At 39.7% G+C, this 21,326-nt stretch overlaps 1 protein-coding gene across 1 annotated transcript; it reads right to left on the bottom strand.

Annotated features, from left to right (window-relative positions):
* Window positions 1-14,530: 14,530 nt before the first annotated feature.
* On the bottom strand, window positions 14,531-16,695 carry LOC124113412. The gene is made up of 3 exons (XM_046473743.2): window positions 16,292-16,695; window positions 15,442-15,507; window positions 14,531-14,962 (listed from the first exon to the last, which is right to left on the bottom strand). Exons 1-3 carry the CDS (start codon window positions 16,526-16,528, stop codon window positions 14,531-14,533), a joined length of 735 nt encoding a protein of 244 aa, XP_046329699.2. The 5' UTR covers window positions 16,529-16,695.
* Between the last annotated feature and the right edge of the window lie 4,631 nt (window positions 16,696-21,326).

Here is a 21,326-nt window from a genome sequence, read left to right as displayed (position 1 = left end):
TGTTTATCATGATTGATGACTTTGACCTTTGGATTTTTCTACAGTCTGTTGTGAACTCAGTGCATCCTGCAGTTCCACCATTGGTTGTCTCCCTTTATAATACTTTCCCCTGTCAGACAAGGAACTTCGCATTTGAGGACGTTTAGATTTTAGAAATGCCTCATTATGTGTTATTTATGTATAAATGTACTATTTCTATATTTCCGTTAAACATTTATTCGTCAAACAATGCGTGCCCAAGATGATTCTATGGGAACCCTCCTCCGGGAAACGGAATAGCATAGCATAAGAATCTTAGGAAACTTTCAATTTCTTGTTTATCGTATAACCAAATACAACTTACCCATGATAGACTCATTATATAGAGAATCTCACCTGAGTGTCTTTTGATATCAAATATATCAACACAAATTGATAAAAGTGGGAAAACTCTGAGGCTTGCCGAGGACTTTTCCCGCTTTTATCAACGATTGTTGATATATTTGATATCAAAAGACACGAGGGTGAGATTTTATTTATCATCCAACATTATTCTTCCATTTTTTTTCAGTTTGTAGATACTAATAAGCAGTGTCTTAAGTGTGAGGGGGCACGGGTGGCCCAGTCGTCTAAGGCGCAGCTATTTGCTGTGCAGAGTTGCATCCCTTGGTTACGCCAGAAACATATGATTGTGGGTTCGAATCCCGGTTCGCCCCGATTATGTTTCTAGGTTTGTCAGCACCATATCCGAGCTCGTGGGTTTCACCGAAGTGGTAAACGTCTGAGACCTACATCACTTCGGACTTTCCTCCCACATTAAGCTGACACGCCGTGATATAACTGGAACACTGTTAAAAGCGGCGTTAAAAGCCCAACTCACTCACTCACTCACTTGTGTGTGAAAAGTACCGCTAACAGCTTCAGTAGCAGAACCATTAGTGATGTCATTTGATCGTGTCGTTATGGTAACCAATGTAGTCACAATGGTTTGATCTCACCCAAGCATATCCTGTGGGGGCCAGTTTGGGATGATAAATGGAGCTTGTGGCCAGTTATTGGGACACATTGATTCAATTGTCAGAGTTGGAGTTTTATTGTTGGAGTGAGTGAGTGAGTGGGTTTGATTTTACGCCGCTTTTAGCAATATTCCAGCAAGATCACGGCGGGGGGACACCAGAAATGGGCTTCACACATTGTACCCATGTCGGGAATCGAACCCGGGTCTTCGGCGTGACGAGCAAACGCTTTAAGCACTAGGCTACCCGACCGCCCCCTTTATTGTTGGAAAGAATTAAAATAAAACTATAATACTTTGATACATTTTTCTAAGACATTGGTGACGCGAGTGGCTATCCTGATACCGTCCTAGCAATGCCCCGCGATTGTCTAACTGAACTGCTGTATCCCTGAGCGAAGATGTAGCGCAGTTGTAATTTAACCGTCGACCGACCAACAAGGAGGTGATCCAAAAATACGTTTTTAGAAAAATAAATATTTCTATAAATATAACATGTTGTTATTCAGTATTTCCGTAATTACTGATGTTTTCCCCACTAGTGACCATATACATGTAGGATGTATTTCTCCTATAAATATATTCTGTGACTTTTTTTCTTCTATATTTAACGTTTAATAATTGCCTGAATTGTTTAGATCGCTATATGACAGTTGCTCTGTACCAGTTATATTCTTTAAAAACAAGAACATGTTTCTGAAAGTTGTGCTGTATAATATCTACCGATTTTATTTAAGTCCGTCAGATCTAACAAAATGGCGGTAATCGATTAAAGTCAGATATTTTACTGACGAGATCTCCGGTCCTAAGAAGATCGTGACATTTATCGCCAGATTGTTCCGCAATAAGCCCATGGGAGCACGTTCAAGATAACGTTTGCTGTCAAATATGTTTATCTCAACACAAATACACCCAGCATTCTCGAAGAAAGATTTATAAAATCGAAACGAGATTACTTTCATAAGATAATAAATGTTAATGTGAATATCTCCAAACTTTTTAATGACCGTGTATGGGAAAATACCTCACAAAGAGACAAATAAATATATTTAAAGCAAACTAGATTCTATTTTTGACCGTTTGACTGCTTCAACAGATGATTGTTCCCCATACCGTCACAAGATATTTCCGCATGCGTCATTCAGCCATAATCAAGATATCCTCAGTACACATACTTTAATACAAAATGTCAATGACAGAGGTTATCAACCGAAACAGATTCCATCTCGTCTTCAAGGCAACAAAGTGGTGAAACTATAGGCATTTATTGCTGAAAATGCAATACATGTATACATCACGGCAATTATATAGGCGAATATAGAGACGATGGACGTATGTTCAATGTCAGTCACTGATTGCTATGTGTGATTGAGGTAATACACCTCCCACCCTTCCTTGGTTATACACTTCACATTAATGTAACAAATATAACAACACGTAATATCACTGATATACACATACATACATACATACATACATACATACATACATACATACATACATACATACATACATACATACATACATACATACATACATACATACATACATACATACATACATACATACATACATACACAATGTAGGATTGAGTTGTTTGCATATACGAAAAATGTAGAATTGAGCTATTTTCATATATGATCAATATTGAATCGAGCTGTTTGTATAACGAATAACGTGGAATTTAGCCATTTGCATATACGAATAATGTAGAATTGAGCTATTCGCATATATCAATGATGTAGAATTGAGTTACTTGCATAATGAACAATGTAGAATTGAGCTATTTGCATCATGAATAATGTAGAATTGAGCTGTTTGCATATATGTTCAGTGTCGAATTGAGGTATTTGCATAATGAACAATGTAGGATTGAGCTATTTGCATAATGAACAATGTAGGATTGAGCTATTTGCATATATGAACAATGTAGAATTGAGCTATTTGCATATATGTTCAATGTAGAATTGAGCTATTTGCATGTATGAGTTAATAAACAATACAAACAATTATTTTGAATATGAACAAAAACATCACTCGAATGTTGAATACATCAAATGATTAAAGGGACAGAAGTAATATTCTACGAATTATTACCAAAGTACCACAAACGTCACAAGAAATGAGTACTTATGATACTTTTTTAACAGGTTTTGGCTCTGGGTCCTTATATCAACCTTAATGTATTAACTTACAAATATATATTCTATTATATGGTCCAATTTCTGGAAATTCTGAAAATGTTGTGTCTACGATTTTCAGCGCTATTTCCTACTTTAAGTATTAACATTAACTATTTATACTATTAACCCCATTTGGATATGAATTTAAGAAATAATAATGCATTGTTTTGCATGGCAAGTTTGTAACATGATGATATTGTTTTACCATCACTATGTTTCCCTCGAACTGACACAATTACTCGATGAATAGAATTGTAACACAATCATTCAGAATTTTTGAGCGTCCATGGTTTTCCAGAATAAAGATTGTATATTATTATATAGTTGTGTATCATATCCTCTTTCTTAGTTCGCATTCGATACCATGTTGAGAGGCTGGCGGCACATGCACGCGTTAAACATTCCCCTACTCAATTTTCAAAATATATTTAAAAGGAAACGTTTACAAAAACAACTTTCACTATTCATGTCACCATCGTGTGAGCAAATGCTCTAATGCTGCAGTAACATTGTGTCAGGCTTATATCACAGAGGTTTGTCTGTATGACAATATCACTCCAACTAAAACTCACTAAATATCACAGAATTTTGAAAGTAAATAAATTCAATTCACAAAAACTCGCAGCTTATGGAGGAAATGGACAGATATGGATGTTTTTTTTCGTGTATAAAAAGTTCTTTTTCGAAAATAGTTCAGGGGTAGCTACATACAACGAGCCCCGAATCATCTTTATAAAATAATAGTAATATCACAAACCTGTAAGGTAATGGTACTGGGTAAAAAATAAATAAACCAGTACTCAAGACAGGGAATATCACGAGTCGATAAACGTATAAAACTCCGAGGCTTTCCAATATATAAATATACATTGTTGTTATATTTGATATCAAAACACACGAGGGTGAGATTCATCATCCAATATGTTTCCAACTTTTTCGGTTTGTGAACAGTAATAACCAGAGTTTTGAGTGTAAAACCTCGAGATGACAAACGTCAGTGGTAGAGAGATTAGTGATGTCATTAGTTTATGACGTCACAGTGGTCACCAAAGCGATATCTCCTGATTAAACGGACATACCCCATTAGTAATACGGCCATTTGCCAAGTCTGAGTATACCCTTTGAAGCTGAATGGATCAGTCCACTGTTTGAAAGTCGGGTAAGGCCGGTTAAACCCATAACTTTAACAAATATATTCTTTGAAAAGTAAAGTATGTTGTTAAAATATATAACTTAGTAAAAGAAGTAAAGAAATTAAGTGAGCCAGTTACTGGATGATAAACACGTCACCTCAGATCACATGGGTGTAACTCCTTAAGATATAATGCACGATAGTGAGTTTGATACACTTGATCAACCCATGACATAAATGCTGTCCTGGGAAATGCCGTTTACAGGTTATAGGAATAATTACAACTATCACCTTACCCAGTGTTCTGTTGTTTTGTTAACAATTCCTCGTCAACGCTTTTCTCTCAAACAACCCTCATCCGTCAATCAACAGCCTTGGAAAAATCCCAAGTCTTGTATACAGTCTCTTCCATCCCCTTCTGCTACACACTCCCCCCAACGTACCACCATCCCCATTACATCAGCAATATCAGTTCTGTGTACAACGTCACGACTCAGATTCAGCTCAAAGGTGTCAGTGATTGTAGCGTCCGCGAGACTTTCAATGCCAGCAAGCAAATAGCATAGGTAGGACTTGATGAGACTGGTGAGCTGAAGGCTGGAGTGCTGGACAGCACACGTCGGGAATACCAGTGTCGCTATCTTCTCCTCTTCAATCTGCTCCAAGGTAGAGATAAACTCCAGAAAGAACATGGCAGGCAACGCCTCAACTTTCTCCAGTTGCTCCTAAAAACAGGAAAATGACATATACTCATTCAAGGGTATGGGCAAAGTGACAGCCCATGAATTTTGATTCAAGTCTTTAAAACACGACTTTTGTTTGATAATTCAAATTTTATTAAATAATCATTATAACTGTTCATGATTACCATAGTCACATAATGGTTAAGTGTCACGTAGGGCACCAGCTAACGTCTCGACCCAGAGAACAGATTGTGGAGTATAGACCCCTTAAAACCCCTGGCACTGATCCAAATACACTGCCGGGCAAAAGCAAGTATACACTTGAAAATTGGATCTGACCAAAAATTACAAACGTTATAAAAAACGTTAGTTGCCTGAAAACAGTCATCGACATGCTACAAACTTAATGTCCAAAACACAACCATAATACCCGTATCACCATCGAACAACCATTTGTTTATTTTTATTTTGAGTCGACAACAAGCATCGGTGTAAACTTTCTTTTGCCCGGATGTTTATTGTAAATGCGACGAAAATAGAAACAAGACTACAACACTACGACTTTTACGGTGATTATTTCATGGTAAAGGTTTAATTATTCCCCCGGTAAGTCCACTACGTAGACACTCTAAATATATGACCACTGATGACTATTTGTTGGTAGTGCATGTATGCGATACATACATATTCATCAGGAAACTATTATTTCATATTTTAATGTTTTGTTATGCCGAAACCATCGTGTTGTTTTTGTAAATATCTGTTCCCTCGGAAATTCAACTGTTAATATTTTGATTTCTCTTTAGCATTTGATTTGTGGAAAAAATAGTTTACCAAGATGCAGCAAAAAAAGACATTTGGGATATCACTTATTATGAGTTACCGTATTATTCCCTTCGACTGGGCATCCGTCTGTCCAGGACCCGTTACCACGCCAGTGCGCCAGAGCGCCAGCCTGTTGATACAGATACAGGGGTCGGTAAGTTCGTTAGTCTCATCAAACACTTTCATGTAAGGTGGGCGTAATTGGACTGGTGGCTACACATAGTTGATAGATTAATTGTCCAATGAAAGTATCAGTAGCGTGTGTACGTGTGTGTGTGTGTGTGTGTGTGTGTGTGTGTGTGTGTGTGTGTGTGTGTGTGTGTGTGTGTCTGTCTGTGTGTCTCTGTATGTGCGTGGAGGGGGGAGGGGGGGGGGGGGGAGGGCTTATACAACAAAACTATCGCTCCCAAACAGTCCGTCTCTCACAAACATTCCGTCACTCACAAACATGACGTCTCTCACAAACGTACCATCTCTCTCAAATATTCCGTCTCTCACAAACATTCCATCTTTCACAAACATTCCATCTTTCACAAACATGACGTCTCTCACAAACGTCCCATTTCTCACAAACATTCCATCTTTCACAAACATGACGTCTCTCACAAACATTCCACCTTTCACAAACATGACGTCTCTCACAAACGTTCCACCTCTTACAAACATGACGTCTCTCACAAACATTCCGTCACTCACAAACATGACGTCTCTCACAAACATTCCATCTTTCACAAACATTCCATCTTTCACAAACATTATTGGGGCCCCACCAGAATACTGAATGGTTGTTCCCCACATGATGTACTCCACTGGTATGTATACTACTATAGCTTTGTAAGTGCGTTGTACTTACATTCACACTGATCCACTCCTGTGTTGTTTCTGTCAAGCGACGTCCATATTTTTGTATTGTTTCGTTGGACATTTTCCCATACAAGCGGAGACCACATACGTCATCCTGGAAGTACGTCACGTTACGCTGACGCGTCCCGCTCACGTAAACTGTAACTGAATCTAACAAAAGAACATCGGATTAACTTATGTTAAGTTCTAAGCCAGATAATAGATGTACCGACATACATCTATCTAGAATTCTTTGGTATCAAAGCCGCTTTGAACAGTCAGCTGTGTGACAGTTTAATGCGTGGTTAAAGTCAACAGGTTTGTGAAATCTATGAGCACAGATATTACGATGACAATCAAAGCTTCAAAGTCAGTGCGGATCTGGGATTCGGACCCACAATCAGCTGATCCTGTTGCGGGAGAGGGATACACCTCTTACAGCGATCTGAGAAAAGCTAAAATATAAAACATCTATAAACTCTATAAGAGTCAACTAGTTAACTTTAACCACGATAAATACCCCATACACAACAAGGTTAATTTTACACATATGTCCAAAATGAAAATAGTGCAAATCTTAATCAGAGTGTAGTCGTATGCATATATCACTACCGATGAAAACAAGGACCTTACACAGCACAAGCAAACCCACGACTGGTAACCGCCAACAATGCATCGTTTCTGTTCTGAATGTATTCTGTGAACACGAGTGACACGGACAATGGCTTCTTTGATGACTGACGGAGAGTAATCTTCCTTATATACACACCTTGGAGGTACGGGAATCTCCAAGTTCTCAATATTCATAACGGAACATCTAACAACCATCCAACCAATCACTAGTGTCTCAACATTACTGATTGTCTTTCTTTATATATACACACGAATGGAATTCACATGTACTGCCGGTTTCTTAAACGTATGTTTGTCCAAAGAATCTACCACATACTTATACAATTAGACAATTCATGTAATTACTATATGTTAACTACGGAACCCGAAACGACATCTTGCATTCACGCACTTATACTTCAATTTTGTCACGTCCGTTTGGGGCGTGACCTGGTGTGGGTATTGTGTGTGTGCTTGCGTGTGTGTAGTCAGGGCAGGGGCCAGAGGATGGGAAGTGGCTCATCTGAGCTTCCTGTGACACATTTGAAGGAAATTTCGAAAGAGAAAAGATAAGAAAGGAAATGTTTTACCGTATCTAATTGCAGTATAGAGCAAAATGGAAAAAGTGTTTTAACGATTGAACGCACAAATACACACACACACATTGGGTGTTTTATCAATATGCAAACGGGACGTGTTGTTTCCATAACCATAAGAAATCTCACAAACACATGCAAAGGAACGTCACAATACGGAATGGGACATAGGATTTGTCACTGAAGCGTCAATTTTGGAAATGTCCTCCATATGTCTACAATAAAAAGATTTGAAACTTAAACTGCTTCAACACCAGTCAACCGGAAACGTTTACGGCTGTGACACCGAGTTACCAGAGGCTCTTGAGTGATAAATGAAGCCAACATTTATCAAAGAAACTATCTGCTTGTAAAACATCTTTGCTACTATATGTTGTACACAATTTGAAAGGTCAAATCCTATTGTTTATAAATATGAAAGTTATGTTTATCACATTATTTCAATAATGCATTTACAAATTAATTAAGTTCGTTGTAAATAAAAAAACACATTCATAACGTCCAGCTTAAGGACCAAGGGAGCGACAATTTGACGATTTTCGGCAAATATAAGATTTCATCAAATCTACTTACTTGTATTTCATTGTTTACGTAATTGGAAAATTGTTTTAAAAAGAATGATAAATAATATCTGTCATACTATTTCATAACATTTCACCCATTTCCCGATAACAGCGGCTGTCCGCTGAAGAAATACCTCCATTTTCGAAGCTTCGTATGAATAACACGTTCGTCGAAGACTGACATGACACATCGCTAGAAAGTTTGTTGTTTCATCTACACGGTCATAACATCTCCCTGAGACTTTTCTTAGCTGTAACATGCGATTTTATTGGATAAAAAATGGTTTCTAACGACGCTTTCTTGACGAAATCTAAGGTTCGTGATTGGTCAAATTTGAACACGTGACCTATCAAATTACAGCTATGGTACCGTCCTCGTGTATGATGAATTTCAGATTTTGACGAAAGATATTTGTTAAATCGTGTGATTCTGAACGTTTTAAGCAGGAAATCGCTTAAAATTAAAAATATCGACCTTTGTGGATGTATCGTGCTAGGTTACGGGCTGTGAAAAAGATTTTTCATGCATATATGGTGGCATTAAACATCGTGTCTGAGCCGACGAAAGCCGAGATGTCATTTGACTTGCATTACACGCGATCGCACGAAAAGATGGAAATAATAATTTAGATGTGAGTTTGACAACTTTTAGATATATTTTTGTTGAAGATTTGCTTGAAATGTGGACCCATTGTCGAAGTGTGTGTCCGAGAATTTTATTTTCAATAACATTGCGGGAAATAGTGAATAATAGTTTAATTTATCGATACAAAATGATAAATTGAAATGGAATACGTATTTTAGACATTGTGAAATGTGATAGATTTAATAAACGTATGATATGACCGGTAGGTTCATAAAATTATATACTATTTTGACGCGATTACGGCTTGGCCGGTGTACCGGCCTGCAGTGTCTGGGGACTCGAGGCTTCTTGGTCGGTGTACCGGCCTGCGGTGTCTGGGGACTCGAGGCTTCTTGGTCGGTGTACCGGCCTGCGGTGTCTGGGGACTCGAGGCTTCTTGGCCGGTCTACCGGCCTGCGGTGTCTGGGGACTCGAGGCTTCTTGGCCTGTGTACCGGCCTGCAGTGTCTGGGGACTCGAGGCTTCTTGGCCGGTGTACCGGCCTGCAGTGTCTGGGGACTCGAGGCTTCTTGGCCGGTCTACCGGCCTGCAGTGTCTGGGGACTCGAGGCTTCTTGGTCGGTGTACGCGCCTGCGGTGTCTGGGGACTCGAGGCTTCTTGGCCGGTGTACCGGCCTACGGTGTTGGAAGAGTTGATATGGCATTAATGCTGTATCCCTCGTCAAACAACCTTTAAGTCGTATGACGTTCTTTGAAATCTTTGAAAACACTGACTGAATATTTAGATTGATATCAAACTAATCGGTCCTCCGACACAAGATTAGAGATGGGTATCACCTCGTGTCATCACAATGTTCGATATGAAGGCACGTGAGGTGGCCTGGTGGATAAAGTAGCCGTTCGTCACACTATGTCCTGGTTCGATTCCACACATGGGTACAATGTGCGAATCACGCATCTGGTGTCCCCCTGCCGTGATATCGATTAACTATTGTACGTGTACTGACACACTCACGTACAGTCTGCATAATGAGTGAGTGCCTTTGCTTTTAGCAATATTCCAGCAATATCACGACGGGGGACACCAGAAATGGGCTTCACACAATGTACCCATGTCGGGAATCGAATCCGGGTCTTCGGTGTGACAAACGAACGTTTTAACCACTAGGCTACCCGACCGCGCCACAGTCTGCATAAAACAGCATCTATCATTTACAAGCAAATCGATTTGACATAAAAAAACGAAATGGCCATCACTCATGGGGCGCATTTTTCACCTAGGTACATAAAGTATATTGTATATCGTATATCGTATTAGTTACCACCTAATTACATAGATACAACTAGATATAGTTCTTGAGACCAACTGAAAAAATGAATGTTTTATTCTTGACAGCTTTTACTCCATCATAATTATTGACAGGATATGCTCACCTTGTCGCGAACACCTGGTGTCACCACTATTTAATAGTGATTCATAAACACATTCATATGATATAATCACATACATGTGATATAAACACAGACAAATGATATAAACACATACATGTGATATAAACACATACATGTGATATAAACACATACATGTGATATAGACACAGACATATCATATAAACACATACATAGGATTTTAACACAGACATATGATAAAAATACAGACCAATGATATAAACACAGGCCTATGATATAAACACAGACCTATGATATAAACACACACGATGCAGTCGGAATCATGGAATTCCTTATGGATTAGGTAAAAGCGTTCTGTCGCTTTATTCATCTGTGTGAAACTGAAGCAGCGTTTCTGTGTAATGTTGGTGGTGTTTCAGGGCGCTTCAGTTACTGGATGGACTGCCAACATGAACCTACACGCTGTACAACTCGCCAAACATGCTACTCTTATGACGTACATTAACCTAACAACTGGCGTCATCTTAAATTTAGGAACATTCGTCTTTGGAACGTTTTATTACGACGCTGACGCGTTTATGTTGCATTGGTTCTATGTCCTTGACGTAGCCGCCCCCTACCCCAGCCCACCCCCTCTGTGCATGTTGTGATTATTTGTAATAGTAATTAAATACGTTGACGCCAGAAAATAATCAGTCTCGATTATCTGCCGAAACAGTTTCTATTGGGTGTTGATGGCAAAATAGTGATGAAAGTGATGAGGAATGGGTCACTGAAAATCAGTGATGACACCGGGTATTCACGAAATGGGTCCGGCACCCGCCACTCACACATGTGCATAAAAAATAAGTGCTTGTTCGTTTGCTGATGCCGCTCACCAATACTCATGTCATACGACGACCGCTTGTAGTCACTTGAGCCTCGAACTGTCCAAGTTGGTTAGCAATACAATAACCCATGTTTAAAATTTGTAACAGAATGCATGAATCACATATTCAAAGCCTTTAAATTAAACATCTTGGCTACTCGTGTAGGAGGTCTTCATGGGCCTGTCCCCGGGAATGTCCCAGGTGGCGTTACACACAGATGGTGGGCACCGTTATTTATTGGCACGTGCAACAAGCTTAATGATGACCTCAGCATATTGTGAGCTGTGTAATATACAACCAGGAACTAGATTTGAAAACTGGGTCAATTGCGGGATCGAGAGGGTCACTGTGGTCACGTGACTGGTGTGTACACGGTGTGTTCAACCAATGAAAGCCCACGACACCCCATGACTATAAATTGTCAAGGCAAGAGAATAACCAGCCTAGATTATCCGCCGAAACAGATTTAAGGCGTAATGGTAAAACAACAAACGATACCACCTATGACAAATATATAAATTTCCAAGATGTACAGGACATGGTGACACTGTACTAGGTAAATAAAGGCGAGATTCTGTTTCCAAAATGACTCGAAATCTCCATTGTACGATTTCAATTGTATCATAAATAGGTATCAATGAATTACTATCAAATAGTGATGATACGAAAAGGTGATCGTATCCTGCCCCTTATCCCATCTTGGCGGTGGCGCCCGTCACAAACACATGCAAATGCAAGTCAAGTGTTCACCTGAAAAAAACATGGGGATATATCGTACAAGTCAAAATAGGAAATTGCATCAGACATCATTTTTGTCACTGATACATAAAATCTAGCAATGTCCTCCAGAAGTCCAGCATAAAACGTTTGAAAGCTTTACTGAGGCCTTGAATGTTGTAACCTTGGTCCCACAACTCTTGAGTCATACGACGCTTTTTGCAATTTTCTCAGAAAGATCACGCTTGATTGTATCTCAAAAGTTGTGAAATGTAAACGCCAAAGGCTGGATCAGCCTTGGGAAGCCAAGGGAAGTTGACAACTGGACAATTGAAGTCATCTGTTTTGTCATACAGTCTTGTTTTTTGTCTCTCTAGATCTATGAAACACACGAAGTTTATCATACATCGTAAGAGGCGACTAACGGGATCGGGTGGTCAGGCTCGCTGACTTGGTTGGTGCATGTCATGCCTCTTACGACAAGCATTGTCTCCTTTTACAACAAGTATAGGTTGCTGAAGACCTATTCTAGCCCGGATCTTCACGGGTCACCACTTCTGATAAAACAACTACAACCACTACTACGCCTACAACCACTACTACTACTACTACTACTACTATTACTATTACTACTACTAGATTTCTGGATATGTTATACTTAATATCACTACCATATCAGGCCTACTACTACTACTACTACTACTACTACTACTACTACTACTACTACTACTACTACTATTACTACTACTACTATTACTACTACTATTACTACTACTAGATTTCTGGATATGTTATACTTAATAGCACTACCATATCAGGCCTGACCGCCACTTGACAACGTGCTTATCTGACATCTAATAAATCACTGTTATCTTTGAAGCTGTAACAATATTGACATACGACAAAGTTTTAGTTAAGATTGGCAATTTCGCCAACTTCGCCCACAACGAGAAAATGATACAATCTCCCAATCAATGGGTGTTCGTGTCATATATCATGATTTGTATTGTGGTCTATACATCTACAAATGTAACAGTTTGGAACTCAATCAAAATGTTCTATTTATGTATTTAATCATCACAGAGCCTGATCTATTAAAATGAATATGTTAACGCTGGAGATTAATCAGAATAATCTACCGAAAAGTTCCATTGGGCGTTACAGACAACATAGTGATGCAAACTATAAGAATGGACTACTTGAAATCTGTGATGACACCAGGTGTTCGCGAGAAGGGTAAACATGCCATGCACTCGCGCCACTCACACAATCTGAATACAAAGTAAGTATTTGTTGCCTCACGATGCATTCAGCAATTCTCCTGTCATACGACGGCAGCCTGTAAACAATTGCCCTGGACTAGACAATCCAGTGATAGCGAGTCTGGACTAGACAATCCAGTGACAGCGAGTCTGGACAAGACAATCCAGTACACCTCTTACGACACGCATACGTATCGGGGATTTATTCTTACCCAGAAGAAAACGGCGTCCAGCTAGCTTCACACTTGTAATATAGCAATAAAAAACGCAGTTTTTATCAAACCGTTTATTACAAATCCCTACCATACATACATAAATACTCATCACCATGCACACATTGACTTATTCATGATCACCCACGCGCACATATTTCCTATGTACACATACATGAATATAATGAGCAATATGAAAAACACAGGACAACAATGTCATCTATTTTCACATAGAATAATAAACATGGCATATCGGGGTGCGGATGAGGTGGGGGTGATGTTGACATCGTGATTAATTACCCTTGGGCAACGAAAATGGTTTATGGAAACTTATCTCATTGATCGCAACAGCAACAGTTTCACAGTAACTATTTGCCTGCATTTTTGCTGGGTTTTTACAGTTTTTACAGTTTTTAACAACTGCCCAAGAAATAATAAATGTTACTTTATCTACCATGTGTAGATCCTTCCTCTGGTGAGTCCATGTCGCTCAGTAAGGACAGATTTCATGTACCCTAGTTAGCGCCTAGTTAGCACCTAGTTAGCGCCTAGCCTTTACATTAATGAGGGTCTGAGGTGTGCATTCGTCAACTCACATTTCCTTAACGTGTACATAGAAATGGTTTTCTTTGAAAACAAAACAAAACAAAAACAAGTTTATAAATAGGAACACATTCACATCCACAACGTAACCTCATTGCACTTGTGCCATCATTGTGGTCTGTATTGGCAAATAAATAATAAATAAATAAACAATAATGCTGAAAAAGACTACAACCCGTAGACGCCGGACATTCATACATGTTTCTGGCAAGTAAACTCACACTAACTACATATACACGAAGAATCTGCATTCGTTTAAAGTATATAGATTGTTAGATCCAATTATTTTCTATTGTCAAAGAGTGTAGGTAAAAAAGATCAGATTCTTTCTAAAAACACGACGAAAATTGAATTTATAATAAAATTTCAAATAAGGAGTATTCGTGCAATATGTAACCGAATATTTGATCAATGTTCACTCGTATGTTTCACCTTTTTGGTCTTAATGTTTATTTCCCCTCCTTCCTTTCCCCCGTCTCCTTTTCCCCTCCCCCTTGTTCTTCCTCCTGCACCCCTTGAATAATTTCAACCCCCGCGTACATTTGATAACAGATTTCTTTCCAATACACGCTCCGAACTTCGCCATACCTCCCATGGCTATCGTGATGTTAGATCGTTTTACTATGTCAGTACTGAGATTTATCTCCAAACTTTGGCTGTTCGCCTTGGTATCTGCCAGGCTTCCGATGCCACGAAGCAAATAACATAGGTGAGTTTTGGACTTGTTGATCTGCGTCAGGCTTTCGTTATTGTCAGCACAGGTGTGAAACAGCATTGTCCAAACCTTCTCGTCTTCGATCTCCTTCAAAATCTCAAGATATTCCAAAAAGTACATGACAGGAAATGCGTTCATCTTCTTCACAGTCTTCAATTGCTGCAATACAGAAAATAGGTATTATCTTCCTTGTTGTGAAATGCTTTGTGTGATGCGTAATACGATGCTGGTTAAAACCTCTAAGATCAGGGTTCTAAAAATTCCAGGCCTCAAAGCTTTCAAAAGGTTTTATGGTAGAACCATGGGGCACATTTCCACATTGGAAACATCAGTGACAAGATGATTCTCTACTTTGGCTTGCACCACATGTTCCCGTGTGTTTTCATGTGAACAATTGACTTGTCTTTGCATGTGTTTGTAATGGGGCATCGATGGGGCAGTATACGCTCACCTTTTGGCGAACACCTCGTATCATCATTATCTGACAATGATTCATAAACACATGCATATGATATAGACATGCTTTATTGTGATTATAATGTGTCCTTTTTATAAATATGCATCAATGTATCTACCGTGCAGCTAACCGTTATGTCATATAACCGACATATGTTGATGATTATGATTTTGATCTTTACCTGTTTTGTAACTGGACATTCATGTTTGAACTCTTCTTTACCAGGCCACTGTTGCAGAGCAGCTTTCTGTTAACACAATCAAGCAACATGGTAAGGCAAATAGAAAATCTTGTATCGACGCACTGATATACTGTATATATATTAAGAAGTCTTAAAGTGATTAAATAATTACAATAGACTTAACATGCTTGGATTTGAAGCCAAAACAGACAAAATGTACATAAACCTTCGCTTTCTCTTACTCCTACCAAGTTGTTTCCGTCAATTTGTGAAGTAGCTGAAATATTGATGCGTTTTGTACATAGAGTGCCCACGTGGAAATGGCTGTCACTTCCACACATTGTCTTACAAATTGGCCGTAACATGTACCTAACTATTGCCATGCCACGTGATGCACAAGTCAGTACCAATCCAACATAGTGTTCGAATATCACGCTTTTCTTCAAATTGTGTTCGTTAAGGATGATGCTCATATGTCACTAGTATACTCGTCTTCCCTGTTACACACACTCACGCGTTGAACAAAATATGATGATAAAATCTGTGGGATTAAGTATCCCCTCCACTAACCCCAACACACACACACACACACACACACACACACACACACACACACACACACACACACACACAGACACACACACACACACACACACACACACACACACACAGACACACACAGACACACACACCGCAGTCTACATAACTAAGACAAGTCCAGAACACAGTCTGTCTAGATTTGCAGCGGTGTTTAAATAACGTGTTGATAAAGTGCCTCGTTCGCCTCTCTTGAGCCAGTAACGTTTTTGGGCGTATTTCCGTATTGTCAACTCAATCTCTTGTTACTTACACTTATATTAAGCCATTCATTCGTCGCGTCTTCCATCGAACTTCCGTGTTTTTTCAGGTATGGCTTGAAATCTTCCTTCGCCATGTTGCCACCGATGTGGAGTTTACACACTTCATCCAGGTAGTACGTGACATTGCGCTGCCTCGCCCGACTGCCACACACTAAAGGGATAACATACACTAAATGACACAAGCTATTCGTTTCAAATGAACGGTGATTATATAACATTTGATACATTTAATAATGGTCTATCTTAAATATAAAGAAGAAAACAAAAAGGGAGGTCCAAACATTACAATGGTAATATTGATTTACGACAATAGAGTTACGAGTGACACAACAGGTATATACTCTAGGAAAATGTAAACCAGAGACCAACATCGTAAAGACCTCAAGCAATTTGAACAAACCATAGAGATTTAAACACAACTAGGAACAAATTATTTTCTGTTTTTTAAAAAGCCACATTTAGCGGTTTAGACAAAGTTTTAGTGTTGCTTGTATCAAACTGATTCACTATCTTACCTGAGAGAGTTACGCAAAGCAGTACGAGTTTCAAATAATTCATCTTGCATATAACTCTGATTGTATCCTTATTGTATCAACCAATATGATAATAATTTCGAACGGGTGCCTTTTATACAGACTCATGAGCTGGCATGGCATTTCCATTTTCTATTTTTTCATCTACGGGCTATGGGATATGAACCAAACATCCAACCAGATAATTCTCTGCTGTGATCACAAAAAGTTTGATTCTATATTTGGTTTGTGAATGTGACTCCGCCCCCAACGTTACCAGTCACTACTTCCAGATGTACGTATACTTCCGGTTTCTAAATAACGCCACACTTGTTCCTGTATAATTCATACCTATCTAAGTATTCATATAGCTACTTATCCCACATGTACAGGCATTGACACATGAAATAGAAAAATAAGTTAATCTAATTCATTCGTTATTAGATGGCATGTCAGATCCCATTAATAAATAAATACGTTTTAGATTTATTTTACCCGAAATGAAACATCACTTTAAAAATAAATTAAAAGCAATAATATATTGTTCATCCGTGCTACAAATATGTCGCTTTAACATTTTGTTGCCAACAGAGTGTAGTAAATATAACTATTAAGCTTCGCATGAATTCATTTGTTCACTGTGTTAGCTCTCTTTACGAATACAATAGAGATAAGCAGACAGGAAACCTCACGAAAATAGGTTTCGGTTCATGTGGGCTTAGTGGTTTTAGTGTCCATGTTGTTATCATTGTGACTGTTATAATATTGTATCAATATAGCAAAAATGTCTGCACTATTTTCACAATAAGAGCTGTGTAGGAATAACATGGCTGTAAGTTTTGAGGCGGGTCCACCACTGAACACACCTTCGAGACAAGGGTTGACACATACGGTGAGATGCGCTCGTGGGTTCGAATCCAAGATTTCTTCTGACAATGTGGGTCTTCATCACCACACCCGAGATCGTGGGTCCTCATCGCTATACCCGTGATCGTGGGTCCTCATCACCACACCCGAGATCGTGGGTCCTCATCACCACACCCGAGATCGTGGGTCCTCATCACCACACCCGAGATCGTGGGTCCTCATCGCTATACCCGAGATCGTGGGTCCTCATCACCACACCCGTGATCGTGGGTCCTCATCACCACACCCGTGATCGTGGGTCTTCATCACTATACCCGAGATCGTGGGTCCTCATCACTAAACTCGTGATCGTGGGTCTTCATCACTAAACTCGTGATCGTGGGTCCTCATCACCACACCCGAGATCGTGGGTCCTCATCGCTATACCCGTGATCGTGAGTCCTCATCACTATACCCGTGATCGTGGGTCCTCATCGCTATACCCGTGATCGTGGGTCCTCAGCACTATACCCGTGATCGTGGGTCCTCATCGCTATACCCGTGATCTTGGGTCTTCATCACTAAACTCGTGATCGTGGGTCTTCATCACTAAACTCGAGATCGTGGGTCCTCATCACTAAACTCGTGATCTTGGGTCTTCATTACTAAACTCGTGATCGTGGGTCCTCGTCACTAAACTCGTGATCGTGGGTCTTCATCACTAAACTCGAGATCGCGGGTCCTCATCACTATACCCGAGATCGTGGGTCCTCATCACTAAACTCGTGATCGTGGGTCTTCATCACTATACCCGAGATCGTGGGTCCTCATCACTATACCCGTGATCGTGAGTCCTCATCGCTATACCCGTGATCGTGGGTCCTCATCACTATACCCGTGATCGTGGGTCCTCATCGCTATACCCGTGATCGTGGGTCCTCATCACCACACCCGTGATCGTGGGTCCTCATCACTATACCCGTGATCGTGGGTCCTCATCACTATACCCGTGATCGTGAGTCCTCATCGCTATACCCGTGATCGTGGGTCCTCATCGCTATACCCGTGATCGTGGGTCCTCATCGCTATACCCGTGATCGTGAGTCCTCATCGCTATACCCGTGATCGTGAGTCCTCATCGCTATACCCGTGATCGTGGGTCCTCATCACTATACCCGTGATCGTGGGTCCTCATCACTATACCCGTGATCGTGAGTCCTCATCACTATACCCGTGATCGTGGGTCCTCATCACTATACCCGTGATCATGAGTCCTCATCGCTATACCCGTGATCGTGGGTCCTCATCACTATACCCGTGATCGTGGGTCCTCATCACTATACCCGTGATCGTGGGTCTTCATCACCACACCCGTGATCGTGGGTCCTCATCACCACACCCGTGATCGTGGGTCCTCATCACCACACCCGTGATCGTGGGTCCTCATCACCACACCCGTGATCGTGGGTCCTCATCACTATACCCGTGATCGTGAGTCCTCATCACCACACCCGTGATCGTGGGTCTTCATCACCACACCCGTGATCGTGGGTCCTCATCACCACACCCGTGATCGTGGGTCCTCATCACCACACCCGTGATCGTGGGTCCTCATCACCACACCCGTGATCGTGGGTCTTCATTACCACATCCGTGATCGTGGGTCTTCATCACCACAACAATTGTGACTATCCAGAGCGGCAATGATGGGTTCAGGAAAGTGACAGAACAATTGTGACTATCCAGAGCGGCAATGATGGGTTCAGCAAAGTGTCAGTACAATTGTGACTATCCCGGACGGCAATGATGGGTTCAGCAAAGTGTCAGTACAATTGTGACTATCCAGAAATAATGTTCAAAGTAAAAACTTGATCAGTAATTTACTCACGCGTTGACAAGCATCACGTCGTGGGACTTAAACACTACATCAATAAGTATTTTATATGGACAAGGTTTAGGTGTAAATAGAAAATGTCAAACAAAAGAATTATTTGTTTAGGACATCATTAAAAGAAAATTGACGCTTAATACATTAAGACTTTAGAAATATGTTATTTATACGTCAATGATCCTCGTGATATTCCTAACAGCCTTCAGCTGAAAGTGGCACGTGCACTTCAACCTACAATGAATAAAGTGTTCGCGTTTGTCCAAGTTTAAATTGGAAGATTAAAGTACTTTTGTAATCCAGTGGAGTGTTAATCTTCCGCCAGATTCCACCTGTTTGACACAAGTAGCAGGTTTGTCTCCAGAGGCTACAACATTACACTCTCTAAGTTTACATTTTACTTAACGCTTTAGATTCCCCCATAAAAACCGCTTTTTCCCTCTTTACGTCCGCTACGTTGTGTATCGTGTAAAACTAGGTTGTTAGATACCTCAATATTTCCGTGTACATGACACCCAATATTAAACATGCATACACTACTACTTTGGTCCATGTTTGGGGCCGTGTCTATCTGTTGTGGAGCCCCTAATCTGCATATAGCTTCAGTGGTCAATTCCAAACAAAATTCGCAGCTATTTTGCCCTTAACGTCAAATATTGATCTGTGTCTGTGGATAATCTAGACTTGTTATTCTCTTGCATTAACAATCTATATTTCCGTATATGACGAGCAAATCGTGCCCTAATTACAGTTGTATATTTGTAACTATATGAAATATACGATAACTATACACTTGATGACAGATACATAGGCGAGTTTTAATAAGAAGTGTAAGCTTATCAAGCTGATCCCGGGTGATATGACTAGAGTACTGTTATGTAACAGTTCATTAACTGGTCAATGATTTGCTGTGGAAAGTTTTGAAATCTATAACATATTTATGTGCTATGTAGAGTGTGGGAATAAGATATTGAAGTTCTAATTACATTAAATTCCTACAAACTAAACTATTATTGTTTTCAGAGAAGGAACTAGATAAGTTATTATTATTATTTTCAATAATTTTTCCCTGCTTTTCCCTTTCACTGTAAGTCAAAATTCCTTCGGGAAATGTTCAACTGTGCCCATGTTATTCATGTCCTTGTACATGTCCTGGGTTTTGTAAATGTCTGAATGTATGAGGAAAGTCTATGTAATTTCTTAACACTATCTATCTATCTATCCATCTCTCTCTCTCTCTCTCTCTCTCTCTCTCTCTCTCTCTCTCTCTCTCTCTCTCTCCTCTCTCTATATATATATCTATATATATATATCTATATATATATCAAAAAAGTAAATACGTTTATAACGAACACGCTTATAACTTACTGACGGATATTACGAACCGTATATTTGGTCCCTGCCATATGCTTTATATGATTGCTTATAACGAACTACGGTTGTAATGAACTAACATTAGTGGTACACACAGTATATACTTAATATCAAACCTCTGTCATACGGAATAGATTTTAATGGTCATGAAGTCTTTCACTTCATTCGAAAAACTTTAAGGATTAATGCAGGATTCATGATTTATCACTGCGGCCTACAAAACAAACGAGTTTGGACCAAGTAAATCAATAAATGAAAGTGTGATCGTAAACGTAACCATTAGAGTTAGGGTGAGGACATTAGTTGTTCATATACAATATTACACATATTGTATTGTAACATCAGTCCTTACATATACAATATTACATATAGTGTATTGTAACATCAGTCCCTACATATACAATA

Source organism: Haliotis rufescens, unplaced genomic scaffold (genome assembly GCF_023055435.1).
Source record: "Haliotis rufescens isolate VD_foot unplaced genomic scaffold, xgHalRufe1.0.p SCAF_27, whole genome shotgun sequence".
Classification (NCBI taxonomy): Eukaryota; Metazoa; Mollusca; class Gastropoda; order Lepetellida; family Haliotidae; genus Haliotis; species Haliotis rufescens.
Note: the sequence above shows the minus strand (reverse complement) of the source record. Positions and strands in the feature narration are given on the sequence as shown.